The sequence below is a fragment of the Pristiophorus japonicus genome, unplaced genomic scaffold (assembly GCF_044704955.1).
Source record: "Pristiophorus japonicus isolate sPriJap1 unplaced genomic scaffold, sPriJap1.hap1 HAP1_SCAFFOLD_912, whole genome shotgun sequence".
NCBI lineage: Eukaryota > Metazoa > Chordata > Chondrichthyes > Pristiophoridae > Pristiophorus > Pristiophorus japonicus.
In genome coordinates, this window is record NW_027254838.1 from 565 (window position 1) to 13,577 (window position 13,013).

The 13,013-nt window shown below is 53.5% G+C and overlaps 1 protein-coding gene across 1 annotated transcript in view; it reads left to right on the forward strand.

Moving 5' to 3' along the window:
- Nucleotides 1-275: 275 nt before the first annotated feature.
- Nucleotides 276-13,013, forward strand: part of LOC139257835 (myocardin-like) — a 65,271-nt gene continuing 52,533 nt past the window's right edge. The window contains exons 1-2 of the mRNA XM_070874638.1: nucleotides 276-421; nucleotides 5,734-5,888. Coding sequence (XP_070730739.1) covers nucleotides 295-421; nucleotides 5,734-5,888 — 282 coding nt within the window. The 5' untranslated portion in view covers nucleotides 276-294. The remainder of the gene's footprint in view (nucleotides 422-5,733; nucleotides 5,889-13,013) is intronic.

Here is a 13,013-nt window from a genome sequence, read left to right on the forward strand (position 1 = left end):
TGCCCTGGGAGTGTTTGATGGGACAGTGTAGGGGGAGCTTTACTCTGTATCTAACCCCCTGTACCTGCCCTGGGAGTGTTTGATGGGACAGTGTAGAGGGAGCTTTACTCTGTATCTAACCCCCTGTACCTGCCCTGAGAGTGTTTGATGGGACAGTGTAGAGGGAGCTTTACTCTGTATCTAACCCCTGTACCTGCCCTGAGAGTGTTTGATGGGTTGGGGGGTTGCCCTTGGAAGAGGTACCTTCTGATCACACTGTGATTGTGCCCAGACGCTGTCCCGAACCCAACCCAGATGAAACAGAAGAAGGCACGATTGGCAGATAACCTGAACGAGAAGATTCTTCACCGGCCCGGCCCTTTGGAGCTGGTGGAGAAGAACATTCTACCCCTCAATTCTACGGTGAAACACGCCATGAAAGGTAGAGATAGCACGGGATAGCCAGAGCAGGAACATCTCGCTTAATACATCCCGGGCCAGCGTTACATAAGAACACAAGAAATCGGAGCAGGAGTGGGCCATTCGGCCCCTCGAGCCCTGCTCCGCCATTTAATACCATCGTGGCCTGATCCGATCATGGACCCAGCTCCACTTCCCTGCCCGCCCCCTTATCGGTTAAGAAACTGTCTATCTCTGTCTTAAATATATTCAATGTCCCGGCTTCCACAGCTCTCTGAGGCAGCGAGTTCCACAGATTTACGAGAAGAAATTCCTCCTCATCTCAGTTTTAAATGGGCGGCCCCCTTATTCTAAGACCATGCCCCCTAGTTCTAGTCTCCCCCATCAGTGGGAACATCCTCTCTGCATCCACCTTGTCGAGCCCCCCCCCCTCATAATCTGATACGTTTCGATAAGATCACCTCTCATTCTTCTGAACTCCAATGAGTAGAGGCCCAACCTCCTCAACCTTTCCTCATAAGTCAACCCCCTCATCCCCCGGAATCGACCGAGTGAACCTTCTCTGAACTGCCTCCAAAGCAAAGTGTGTCCTTTGGTAAATACGGAGAGCAAAACTGTGCACGCAGTACTCCAGGTGTGGCCTCACCGATACCCTGTGTAACTGGAGCAAGACTTCCCTGCTTTTATACTCCATCCCCCTTTGCAATAAAGGCCAAGATACCATTGGCCCTTCCTGATCACTTGCTGTACCTGCGTACTAACCTTTTGTGTTTCATGTACAAGTAACCCCCAGGTCCCGCTGTACTGCCGCACTTTGTAATCTTTCTCCAGTTAAATAATAACTTGCTCTGTGATTTTTTTTCTGCCAAACTGCCTGACCTCACACTTTCCCACATTATACTCCATCGGACAAATTTTTGCCCACTCACTGAGCCTGTCTGTGTCCTTTTGCAGGTTTTTTGTGTCCTCCTCACACATTGCTTTTCCTCCCATCTTTGTATCGTCAGCAAACTTGTCCACGTTACACTCGGTCCCTTCTTCCAAGTCGTTAATATAGATTGTAAATAGCTGGGGCCCCAGCACTGATCCCTGCGGCACCCCACTAGTTACTGCTCGCCAACCCGAGAATGAACTATTCATCCCGACTTCCTCTCCGGAATCAACCGAGTGAACCTTCTCTGAACAGCCTGCAATGCAAGTATATCCTTCCTTAAATACGGAGAGCAAAACTGTGCACGCAGTACTCCAGGTGTGGCCTCACCAATGCCCTGTGTAACTGGAGCAAGACTTCCCTGCTTTTATACTCCATCCCCCTTGCAATAAAGGCCAAGATACCATTGGTCTTAAGAGAAGTGGCTGCAGAGATTGTAGATACATTGGTTGTAATCTACCAAAATTCCCTGGACTCTGGGAAGGGCCCAGCGGACTGGAAAACTGCAATTATAACGTCCCTATTTAAGAACGGAGGGAGACAGGAAGCAGGAAACTATAGTCCAGTTAGCCTAACATCTGTGGTTGGGAAAATGCTGGAGTCCATTATTCAGGAAAATCATGTTTTGTGCAAGGAAATCATGTTTGACAAATGTTCTGGAATTCTTTGAAGATGTAACGAACAGGATGGATTAAAAGGGGGGACCAGTAGATGTGGTGTATTTGGACTTCCAGAAGGCATTCGATAAGGTGCCCCATAAGAGGTTACTGCACAAGACAAAAGCTCACGGGGTTGAGATTTGAATGGGAAATGTCTTCACCCAGAGGGGGGTGGGGGTCTTGGGGCAGGGTCTCAGGGTCTGGGACGGAACTCACTGCCTGAAAGGGCGGGAGAGGCAGAAACCCTCACCACAGCTGGCAGTGCACCTTGAAACATAGAAACATAGAAACATAGAAAATAGGTGCAGGAGCAGGCCATTGGGCCCTTCTAGCCTGCACCGCCATTCAATGAGTTCATGGCTGAACATTCAACTTCAGTACCCCATTCCTGCTTTCTCGCCATACCCCTTGATCCCCCTAGTAGTAAGGACCTCATCTAACTCCTTTTTGAACATATTTAGTGAATTGGCCCCAACAACTTTCTGTGGTAGAGAATTCCACAGGTTCACCACTCTCTGGGTGAAGAAGTTCCTCCGCATCTCGGTCCTAAATGGCTTACCCCTTATCCTTAGACTGTGTGAGCCCTGGTTCTGGACTTCCCCAACATCGGGAACATTCTTCCTGCATCTAACCTGTCTAACCCCGTCAGAATTTTAAATGTTTCTATGAGGTCCCCTCTCATTCTTCTGAACTCCAGTGAATACAAGCCCAGTTGATCCAGTCTTTCTTGATAGGTCAGTCCCGCCATCCCGGGAATCAGTCTGGTGAACCTTCGCTGCACTCCCTCAATAGCAAGAATGTCCTTCCTCAGGTTAGGAGACCAAAACTGTACACAATACTCCAGGTGTGGCCTCACCAAGGCCCTGTACAACTGTAGCAACACCTCCCTGCCCCTGTACTCAAATCCCCTCGCTATGAAGGCCAACATGCCATTTGCTTTCTTAACCGCCTGCTGTACCTGCATGCCAACCTTCAATGACTGATGTACCATGACACCCAGGTCTCGTTGCACCTCCCCTTTTCCTAATCTGTCACCATTCAGATAATAGTCTGTCTCTCTGTTTTTACCACCAAAGTGGATAACCTCACATTTATCCACATTATACTTCATCTGCCATGCATTTGCCCCACTCACCTAACCTATCCAAGTCACCCTGCAGCCTCATAGCATCCTCCTCACAGCTCACACCGCCACCCAACTTAGTGTCATCCGCAAATTTGGAGATACGACATTTAATCCCCTCATCTAAATCATTAATGTACAGTGTAAACAGCTGGGGCCCCAGCACAGAACCTTGCGGTACCCCACTAGTCACTGCCTGCCATTCTGAAAAGTACCCATTTACTCCTACTCTTTGCTTCCTGTCTGACAACCAGTTCTCAATCCACGTCAGCACACTACCCTCAATCCCATGTGCTTTAACTTTGCACATTAATCTCTTGTGTGGGACCTTGTCGAAAGCCTTCTGAAAGTCCAAATACACCACATCAACTGGTTCTCCCTTGTCCACTCTACTGGAAACATCCTCAAAAAATTCCAGAAGATTTGTCAAGCATGATTTCCCTTTCACAAATCCATGCTGACTTGGACCTATCATGTCACCTCTTTCCAAATGCGCTGCTATGACATCCTTAATAATTGATTCCATCATTTTACCCACTACTGATGTCAGGCTGACCGGTCTATAATTCCCTGTTTTCTCTCTCCCTCCTTTTTTAAAAAGTGGGGTTACATTGGCTACCCTCCACTCCATAGGAACTGATCCAGAGTCAATGGAATGTTGGAAAATGACTGTCAACGCATCCGCTATTTCCAAGGCCACCTCCTTAAGTACTCTGGGATGCAGTCCATCAGGCCCTGGGGATTTATCGGCCTTCAATCCCATCAATTTCCCCAACACAATTTCCCGGCTAATAAGGATTTCCCTCAGTTCCTCCTCCTTACTAGACCCCCCGACCCCTTTTATAACCGGAAGGTTGTTCGTGTCCTCCTTCGTGAAGTGCCGTATGCTACAGGGCGAGGGAGCGAGAGCGGGGAAAGCCATCCTCATCGGCAGTCCCTCGAAATCGGGGAAGACTTGCTCCCACTCCGCACGCACTTCCTCCACTGGTTGTAATCTACCAAAATTCCCTGGACTCTGGGAAGGGCCCAGCGGACTGGAAAACCGCAATTATAACGCCCCTATTTAAGAACGGAGGGAGACAGAAAGCAGGAAACTATAGTCCAGTTAGCCTAACATCTGTGGTTGGGAAAATCCTGGAAAACTCAGGGGCGGACTGGTCTTTGGGCCAGGGACTCCCAGGTGTCGGTGGGGGATGTTGCACTTTATCAGGGGGAGGGGTGTGTGTCCCTTGTAACGTTCCCTCTGCCCCACCTTGGGGGCTCGCTTGCCCGTGAAGGAGTTCCGAGTAGAGCGCTCGCTTTGGGGAGTCTGGTGTCTGGAGGGTGGGGAGACGTGCGGACAATGTGGCCCTGCCCAGCGGAGCTGGTCGAGTGTGTGGTCAGTGCTTCGATGCTGGGGATGTCGGGCCTGGTCGAGGACGCTAACGTTGGTGCGTCTGTCCTCCCGGGGGATTTGCGGGATCTCGCGGAGACAGCGTCGGTGGTATTTCTCCAGCGACTTGAGGTGTCTACTGTACACGGTCCGTGTCTCTGGGCCATACAGGAGGGCGGGTATCACTACAGCCCTGTAGACCATGAGCTGGGGGTGAGGTGCCTACTGTACATGGTCCATGTCTCTGGGCCATACAGGAGGGCGAGTATCACTACAGCCCTGTAGACCATGAGCTGGGGGTGAGATACCTACTGTACACGGTCCGTGTCTCTGGGCCATACAGGAGGGCGGGTATCACTACAGCCCTGTAGACCATGAGCTGGGGGTGAGGTGTCTACTGTACATGGTCCGTGTCTCTGGGCCATACAGGAGGGCGGGTATCACTACAGCCCTGTAGACCATGAGCTGGGGGTGAGATACCTACTGTACACGGTCCGTGTCTCTGAGCCATACAGGAGGGCGGGTATCACTACAGCCCTGTAGACCATGAGCTGGGGGTGAGGTACCTACTGTACACGGTCCGTGTCTCTGGGCCACACAGGAGGGCGGGTATCACTACAGCCCTGTAGACCATGAGCTGGGGGTGAGGTGTCTACTGTACACGGTCCGTGTCTCTGAGCCACACAGGAGGGCGGGTATCACTACAGCCCTGTAGACCATGAGCTGGGGGGTGAGGTACCTACTGTACACGGTCCGTGTCTCTGGGCCATACAGGAGGGCGGGTATCACTACAGCCCTGTAGACCACGAGCTGGGGGGTGAGGTGTCTACTGTACACGGTCCGTGTCTCTGAGCCACACAGGAGGGCGGGTATCACTACAGCCCTGTAGACCATGAGCTGGGGGTGAGATACCTACTGTACACGGTCCGTGTCTCTGGGCCATACAGGAGGGTGGGTATCACTACAGCCCTGTAGACCATGAGCTGGGGGTGAGGTGTCTACTGTACACGGTCCGTGTCTCTGAGCCACACAGGAGGGCGGGTATCACTACAGCCCTGTAGACCATGGATGATGGGGCTCGCTGGTCCGGCCTGCTACATCTGCCCTGGCGACTGGGGCCTTCCCTCGGGGCCTGGGCGCTCGGGAGCGCGGGCCGGTGGTCGGGCGGGCGGGAAACCGCGCCTGACCTTTGAACCCCTCCCGCCCCGCGTGCGGCTCACCACCCTCTGCTCTCTGCTTGCTCCGCCAGTCGGCCAGATCCAGCTTCCGCAGGCCGCCGAGACCTCCCCCTTCGAGGACGACGGGAGCAGCAGCAACAGCGGCAGCCGGCCGTCGCCGGGCATGCTGGGAGCGCCGCAGCAGCAAGCCGCTCGAACCGCGCTCGGCCCCTGCACACCGTTGGCGGTAAGGAACCGGCAATGGTGACTTAAGCTCTGCGTCTCGGGAAACACGACGGGGCAGAACTCGACAGGAGCACATCAGAAACAGGAGCCAGGAGTGGGCCATTCGGCCCCTCGAGCCCTGCCCCGCCATTTAATACGATCGTGGCCTGATCCGATCATGGACCCAGCTCCACTTCCCTGCCCGCCCCCTTATCGGTTAAGGAACTGTCTATCTCCGCCTTAAATATATTCAATGTCCCGGCTTCCACAGCTCTCTGAGGCAGCGAGTTCCACAGATTTACGAGAAGGAATTCCTCCTCATCTCAGTTTTAAATGGGCGGCCCCTTATTCTAAGACCATGCCCCCTAGTTCTAGTCTCCCCCATCAGTGGGAACATCCTCTCTGCATCCACCTTGTCGAGCCCCCCTCATAATCTGATACCTTTCGATAAGATCACCTCTCGTTCTTCTGAACTCCAATGAGTATTGAGGCCCAACCTAGAACATAAGAACATAAGAATTAGGAGCAGGAGTAGGCCATCGAGCCCCTCGAGCCCCTGCTCCGCCATTCAACAAGATCAATGCTGATCTGGCCGTGGGCTCAGCTCCACTTACCCGCCCGCTCCCCGTAACCCTTAATTCCCTAACCTCCTCAACCTTTCCTCATAAGTCAACCCCCCTCATCCCCGGAATCGACCGAGTGAACCTTCTCTGAACTGCCTCCAAAGCAAAGTGTGTCCTTTCGGTAAATACGGAGAGCAAAACTGTGCACGCAGTACTCCAGGTGTGGCCTCACCGATACCCTGTGTAACTGGAGCAAGACTTCCCTGCTTTTAGACTCCATCCCCCTTTTGCAATAAAGGGCCAAGATACCATTGGCCCTTCCTGATCACTTGCTGTACCTGCGTACTAACCTTTTGTGTTTTTCAAAGGGGTTGTCTTATGAGGAAAGGTTGAGGAGGTTGGGCCCTGTACACATTGGAGTTGAGAAGAATCAGAGGTGATCTTATCGAAAGGTATCAGATTATGAGGAGGGGGCTCGACAAGGTGGATGCAGAGAGGATGTTTCCACTGATGGGGGAGACTAGAACTCGGGGGCACGGTCTTAGAATAAGGGGCTGCCCATTTAAAACTGAGATGAGGAGGAATTTCTTCTCTCAGAGGGTTGTAAATCTGTGGAACTCGCTGCCTCAGAGAGCTGTGGAAGCCGGGACATTGAATATATTTAAGACAGAGATAGACAGATTTTTGAGCGATAAGGGGGCGGGCAGGGAAGTGGAGCTGGGTCCATGATCGGATCAGGCCACGATCGTATTAAATGGCGGAGCAGGGCTCGAGGGGCCGAATGGCCGACTCCTGCTCCTATTTCTTATGTTAACGTAAACGTTGGTCCCTTAGAGGCTGGGACTGGGGAATTAATAATGGGGGAACAGGGAAATGGCAGGGATGTTGAACAAGTATTTTGTTTCATTCTTCACAGTAGAAGACACTAAAAAGATTCCAATAATAGATAATCAAGGAGCTATAGGGAGGGAGGAACTTAATACAATCATTATCACTCGAGATACAGTGCTAGGCAAAATAATGGGACTTAAGGCAGACAAGTCCCCTGGACCTGACGGCCTACATCTAGGGTCTTAAGAGAAGTAGCTGCAGAGATCGTGGCTCCATTGGTTGTAATCTACCAAAATTCCCTGGATTCTGGGGAGGTTCCAGCGGACTGGAAAACCTCAAATGTAACGCCCCTAATTTAAGAAGTGAGGGAGACAGAAAGCAGGAAACTACAGACCAGTTAGCCTAACATCTGTGGTTGAGAAAATGTTGGAGTCCATTATTAGGGAAACTGTAGCAGGATATTTGGAAAAGCGTGATGAATCGGGACCGAGAGACAGGAACCTTGCAGTGCTGAGCTGTTGGAGACTCGTGTTTGGAAGCTTTTAGTGTCAATGTTGGGGTAGAAGGAAGATTTGTCTTCCTCAAGGTGGACTCGCTGATTTCAGGAATGGGTACCCGCTCGTGTAAAGCGACCACGGAATCACTCAGATGGGACCTCGCTTCAACGGGTTTTTATTCAAGCATGCAGGGGAAGGGGTTCACGATGAACACTTCTCCGATCAGAGGTTTTGCAATGAAGGGTGCACTGCAAGGTTCCTGTATCTAGGTCCCTATTCATCACGCTTTTCCAAATATCCTGCTACTGCTTCCCGAATAATGGACTCCAGCATTATGCATTTTTCGAGGAATATGCCCCTCCTACAAACCCGCTGATTGGCCCGACTTCCATCAATGAATATTGTCTGACCCTTATCAGACTGGGTCTGACTGGTTCTCCACCCGCCCCCCCGCCCCCCGCCCCCCTGTCCATTCCCCATCACACCTCACCCTCCTGCAATGTGTTATTGCAGTCTTGTCAACCTTGACTCAGTTCCTCATGACGTGTTACAGAAGGACACAAGAAATCGGAGCCAGGAGTGGGCCATTCGGCCCCTCGAGCCCTGCTCCGCCATTTAATACCATCGTGGCCTGATCCGATCATGGACCCAGCTCCACTTCCCTGCCCGCCCCCTTATCGGTTAAGGAACTGTCTATCTCTGTCTTAAATATATTCAATGTCCCGGCTTCCACAGCTCTCTGAGGCAGCGAGTTCCACAGATTTACAAGAAGAAATTCCTCCTCATCTCAGTTTTAAATGGGCGGCCCCTTATTCTAAGACCATGCCCCCTAGTTCTAGTCTCCCCCATCAGTGGGAACATCCTCTCTGCATCCACCTTGTCGAGCCCCCCCCCTCATAATCTGATACGTTTCCATAAGATCACCTCTCATTCTTCTGAACTCCAATGAGTAGAGGCCCCAACCTCCTCAACTTTTCCTCATAAGTCAACCCCCCTCATCCCCGGAATCGACCGAGTGAACCTTCTCTGAACTGCCTCCAAAGCAAAAAGTGTGTCCTTTGGTAAATACGGAGAGCAAAACTGTGCACGCAGTACTCCAGGTGTGGCCTCACCAATACCCTGTGTAACTGGAGCAAGACTTCCCTGCTTTTGTACTCCATCCCCCTTTGCAATAAAGGCCAAGATACCATTGGCCTTCTTGGGTCCCCAAGGCATGTGACAGGAGCAATTATCCACTCAGAAATTCCACCCCGAGCCACACCGGGAGATACTGGGGACAGGCGACCAAAAGCTGGGTCAAAGAGGTGGGTTTTAAGGAGCGGTCTTGAAGGAGGAAAGAGAGGCGGAGAGGTTGAGGGAGGGAGTTCCAGAGCTTGGGGCCCCAGGCAGCTGAAGGAACGGCCGCCGATGGTGGAGCGATCGGGGGATGCTCAAGGGGGCAGGATTGGAGGGGCGCAGAGATCTCGGGGGGGTTACAGAGATAGGGAGGGGGGCGAGGGAGGGATTTGAACAGGAGGATGAGAATTGTAGGGGCTGGAGGAGATAGGGAGGGGGCGAGGGAGGGATTTGAACAGGAGGATGAGAATTGTAGGGGCTGGAGGAGGTTACAGAGATAGGGAGGGGGGGCGAGGGAGAGATTTGAACAGGAGGATGAGAATTGTAGGGGCTGGAGGAGGTTACAGAGATAGGGAGGGGGAGCGAGGGAGGGATTTGAACAGGAGGATGAGAATTGTAGGGGCTGGAGGAGGTTACAGAGATAGGGAGGGGGGCGAGGGAGGGATTTGAACAGGAGGATGAGAATTGTAGGGGCTGGAGGAGGTTACAGAGATAGGGAGGGGGGCGAGGGAGGGATTTGAACAGGAGGATGAGAATTGTAGGGGCTGGAGGAGATAGGGAGGGGGCGAGGGAGGGATTTGAACAGGAGGATGAGAATTGTAGGGGCTGGAGGAGATAGGGAGAGGGGCGAGTGGGGGATTTGAACAGGAGGATGAGAATTGTAGGGGCTGGAGGAGGTTACAGAGATAGGGAGGGGGGCGAGGGAGGGATTTGAACAGGAGGATGAGAATTGTAGGGGCTGGAGGAGATAGGGAGGGGGCGAGGGAGGGATTTGAACAGGAGGATGAGAATTGTAGGGGCTGGAGGAGGTTACAGAGATAGGGAGGGGGGGCGAGGGAGAGATTTGAACAGGAGGATGAGAATTGTAGGGGCTGGAGGAGGTTACAGAGATAGGGAGGGGGAGCGAGGGAGGGATTTGAACAGGAGGATGAGAATTGTAGGGGCTGGAGGAGGTTACAGAGATAGGGAGGGGGGCGAGGGAGGGATTTGAACAGGAGGATGAGAATTGTAGGGGCTGGAGGAGGTTACAGAGATAGGGAGGGGGGCGAGGGAGGGATTTGAACAGGAGGATGAGAATTGTAGGGGCTGGAGGAGATAGGGAGAGGGGCGAGTGGGGGATTTGAACAGGAGGATGAGAATTGTAGGGGCTGGAGGAGGTTACAGAGATAGGGAGGGGGGCGAGGGAGGGATTTGAACAGGAGGGTGAGAATTGTCGGGGCTGGAGGAGGTTACAGAGATAGGGAGGGGGCGAGGGAGGGATTTGAACAGGAGGATGAGAATTGTAGGGGCTGGAGGAGATAGGGAGGGGGCGAGGGAGGGATTTGAACAGGAGGATGAGAATTGTAGGGGCTGGAGGAGGTTACAGAGATAGGGAGGGGGGGGGCGAGGGAGAGATTTGAACAGGAGGATGAGAATTGTAGGGGCTGGAGGAGGTTACAGAGATAGGGAGGGGGAGCGAGGGAGGGATTTGAACAGGAGGATGAGAATTGTCGGGGCTGGAGGTTACAGAGATAGGGAGGGGGGCGAGGGAGGGATTTGAACAGGAGGATGAGAATTGTAGGGGCTGGAGGAGGTCACAGAGATAGGGAGGTGGGCGAGGGAGCGATTTGAACAGGAGGATGAGAATTGTAGGGGCTGGAGGGGGTTACAGAGATAGGGAGCGGGGGCCGAGGGAGGGATTTGAACAGGAGGATGAGAATTGTCGGGGCTGGAGGAGATAGGGAGGGGGCGAGGGAGGGATTTGAACAGGAGGATGAGAATTGTAGGGGCTGGAGGGGGTTACAGAGATAGGGAGCGGGGGCCGAGGGAGGGATTTGAACAGGAGGATGAGAATTGTCGGGGCTGGAGGGGGTTACAGAGATAGGGAGGGGGCGAGGGAGGGATTTGAACAGGAGGATGAGAATTGTCGGGGCTGGAGGAGATAGGGAGGGGGGGGCGAGGGAGGGATTTGAACAGGAGGATGAGAATTGTCGGGGCTGGAGGAGGTTACAGAGATAGGGAGGGGGGGGCGAGGGAGGGATTTGAACAGGAGGATGAGAATTGTAGGGGCTGGAGGAGATAGGGAGGGGGCGAGGGAGGGATTTGAACAGGAGGATGAGAATTGTAGGGGCTGGAGGAGGTTACAGAGATAGGGAGGGGGGGCGAGGGAGAGATTTGAACAGGAGGATGAGAATTGTAGGGGCTGGAGGAGGTTACAGAGATAGGGAGGGGGAGCGAGGGAGGGATTTGAACAGGAGGATGAGAATTGTAGGGGCTGGAGGAGGTTACAGAGATAGGGAGGGGGGCGAGGGAGGGATTTGAACAGGAGGATGAGAATTGTAGGGGCTGGAGGAGGTTACAGAGATAGGGAGGGGGGCGAGGGAGGGATTTGAACAGGAGGATGAGAATTGTAGGGGCTGGAGGAGATAGGGAGGGGGCGAGGGAGGGATTTGAACAGGAGGATGAGAATTGTAGGGGCTGGAGGAGATAGGGAGAGGGGCGAGTGGGGGATTTGAACAGGAGGATGAGAATTGTAGGGGCTGGAGGAGGTTACAGAGATAGGGAGGGGGGCGAGGGAGGGATTTGAACAGGAGGATGAGAATTGTAGGGGCTGGAGGAGATAGGGAGGGGGCGAGGGAGGGATTTGAACAGGAGGATGAGAATTGTAGGGGCTGGAGGAGGTTACAGAGATAGGGAGGGGGGGCGAGGGAGAGATTTGAACAGGAGGATGAGAATTGTAGGGGCTGGAGGAGGTTACAGAGATAGGGAGGGGGAGCGAGGGAGGGATTTGAACAGGAGGATGAGAATTGTAGGGGCTGGAGGAGGTTACAGAGATAGGGAGGGGGGCGAGGGAGGGATTTGAACAGGAGGATGAGAATTGTAGGGGCTGGAGGAGGTTACAGAGATAGGGAGGGGGGCGAGGGAGGGATTTGAACAGGAGGATGAGAATTGTAGGGGCTGGAGGAGATAGGGAGGGGGCGAGGGAGGGATTTGAACAGGAGGATGAGAATTGTAGGGGCTGGAGGAGATAGGGAGAGGGGCGAGTGGGGGATTTGAACAGGAGGATGAGAATTGTAGGGGCTGGAGGAGGTTACAGAGATAGGGAGGGGGGCGAGGGAGGGATTTGAACAGGAGGGTGAGAATTGTCGGGGCTGGAGGAGGTTACAGAGATAGGGAGGGGGCGAGGGAGGGATTTGAACAGGAGGATGAGAATTGTAGGGGCTGGAGGAGATAGGGAGGGGGCGAGGGAGGGATTTGAACAGGAGTATGAGAATTGTAGGGGCTGGAGGAGGTTACAGAGATAGGGAGGGGGGGGGCGAGGGAGAGATTTGAACAGGAGGATGAGAATTGTAGGGGCTGGAGGAGGTTACAGAGATAGGGAGGGGGAGCGAGGGAGGGATTTGAACAGGAGGATGAGAATTGTAGGGGCTGGAGGAGGTTACAGAGATAGGGAGGGGGGCGAGGGAGGGATTTGAACAGGAGGATGAGAATTGTCGGGGCTGGAGGTTACAGAGATAGGGAGGGGGGCGAGGGAGGGATTTGAACAGGAGGATGAGAATTGTAGGGGCTGGAGAAGATAGGGAGGGGGCGAGAGAGGGATTTGAACAGGAGGATGAGAATTGTCGGGGCTGGAGGAGATAGGGAGGGGGCGAGGGAGGGATTTGAACAGGAGGATGAGAATTGTAGGGGCTGGAGGGGGTTACAGAGATAGGGAGCGGGGGCCGAGGGAGGGATTTGAACAGGAGGATGAGAATTGTCGGGGCTGGAGGGGGTTACAGAGATAGGGAGGGGGCGAGGGAGGGATTTGAACAGGAGGATGAGAATTGTCGGGGCTGGAGGAGATAGGAAGGGGGGGGCGAGGGAGGGATTTGAACAGGAGGATGAGAATTGTCGGGGCTGGAGGAGGTTACAGAGATAGGGAGGGGGGGGCGAGGGAGGGAT